The 1,482-nt window shown below is 58.2% G+C and overlaps 1 protein-coding gene across 1 annotated transcript; it reads left to right on the top strand.

The window, feature by feature from the left end:
* Positions 1-759: 759 nt before the first annotated feature.
* Positions 760-928, top strand: LOC104410044 (probable low affinity copper uptake protein 2; the record flags this gene model as incomplete). The annotated part of the gene is made up of 1 exon (XM_010020098.1): positions 760-928. A coding segment is annotated over one exon (169 nt), but the record flags the coding sequence as incomplete, so codon positions are not given.
* Between the last annotated feature and the right edge of the window lie 554 nt (positions 929-1,482).

Raw genomic sequence — 1,482 nt, 5'->3', positions numbered from 1 at the left:
GCCCCCAGCCCCACCCAGGGCAGGTACCACAGGGACCCCCGGCTGTGGGGGGGCTCAGGGATGGGGATGTGGCCACCTGGAAGGGAGGAAGGCTGTAAAGAGCCAGCCTGGAGTGCTGAGCTCCCAGGGGAGGCGTGGGACAGCCTCAGGAGGTGGCCCCGGGGGTATGCTGCCCCCTCTGGGTCCTATGGGAGATGTCCAGGGTGGTTTTCAGCTTAGTAAAGGATCACATTCCCCTGGGACCTATCATGCAGGAGGGTCCTTGTGCTTTGGGAATTGGCACAAGCAGCAGCTCAGGCACCCCAGCAAGGCTGACTCGGGCTTTCCCTTCCCACCACAAGCCTTTGGAGCCAAGCCCTGGGTTTTGCCTCTTGTATTTAGTCCCAAACCATGCCTGAGGATGCTCTTACTGCCAATATCCTTTGGAGCAGGATTTCCCCCTGCACTGCTGCTTGCAGCCACCATCCCTTGCCCCACTTCCCAAACCCATCTCTGGATGTGCCGGGATACTGTCAGGCTATGGGGGAAGCTTCCAGCTGCCCTAACCTTTTGCTTATGGGGTTTCTCAAACCATGTAGGTGAGGCCCTCAATGACATGGGTTGTTGGTGGCCTTGGCAGTGCTGGGGAACAGTTGGACTTGGTGATCTTAAAGGTCTTTTCCAACCTGGTTGATTCTGTGATTACTGGGGGTTGGAACTAGATGATCTTAAGCTCCTTTCCAACCCAAACCTCTCTGTGATTCTATGGTTCTTCCACAGGTGGTTTGAGTACCATGTTGGTCAGACACTGTTCCATGTGGTGCAGGTGGTGCTGGGCTACATGGTGATGCTGGCGGTGATGTCCTACAATGGTTGGATCTTCCTTGGGGCCATCGTGGGCTCCACTCTGGGCTATTTTGTGGTGTACCCCCTGCTGGGTCGGGGCTAGTGACTTCCCATGGGATGCTCCACACTTTCTGCTGTTTGTCTGGAATTGCTGCAGTCACTTTGCTGGGTCTGTCCTCCTGTGCTGTGCAGGACGCAGCTGTGGGGACTGGCCCAACTCAGGGTGGGTATTGCTGGGGAAGGGGAGCCCCATGACCAGCGCTGTGCCACTGTCCTTTGGTGGCTGTCCCCAGGTCTCAGGGAGCTTTGGCTGGGTGATGATGGGGGGGGTGGGGTGCTGAGTGTTTCCTCCCCCCACCACTGCAATGTTCATCCTGGCTGGAATGGGAATGGTGCAGTGATGGGGATGGGGACATAGGGGACAGGCACCCCTGTGCCCACCTGCCCAGCGCTGCCCTACACCAAGCCCTTCTTCACACAGTGCCTTCTAGGGAGAACGGGGGGTCCTGCTGGGCCCACCCTGCCCAGTGCTTCAGGGATGGGGTGGGAGCAGCCCCCGAGCTGTGGCTGTGCCGAGGGGAAGCTGCTGTTTGGGGGCCTCTTGCTGCTTCTTCAGGACACCCCTTTTAATAAAACCATCTTGGTGGTTCAGCTTCT

The sequence above is a fragment of the Nestor notabilis genome, unplaced genomic scaffold (genome assembly GCF_000696875.1).
Source record: "Nestor notabilis isolate BGI_N333 unplaced genomic scaffold, ASM69687v1 scaffold20708, whole genome shotgun sequence".
Lineage (NCBI taxonomy): Eukaryota > Metazoa > Chordata > Aves > Psittaciformes > Psittacidae > Nestor > Nestor notabilis.
This window is presented reverse-complemented; position numbering and strand designations above follow the sequence as displayed.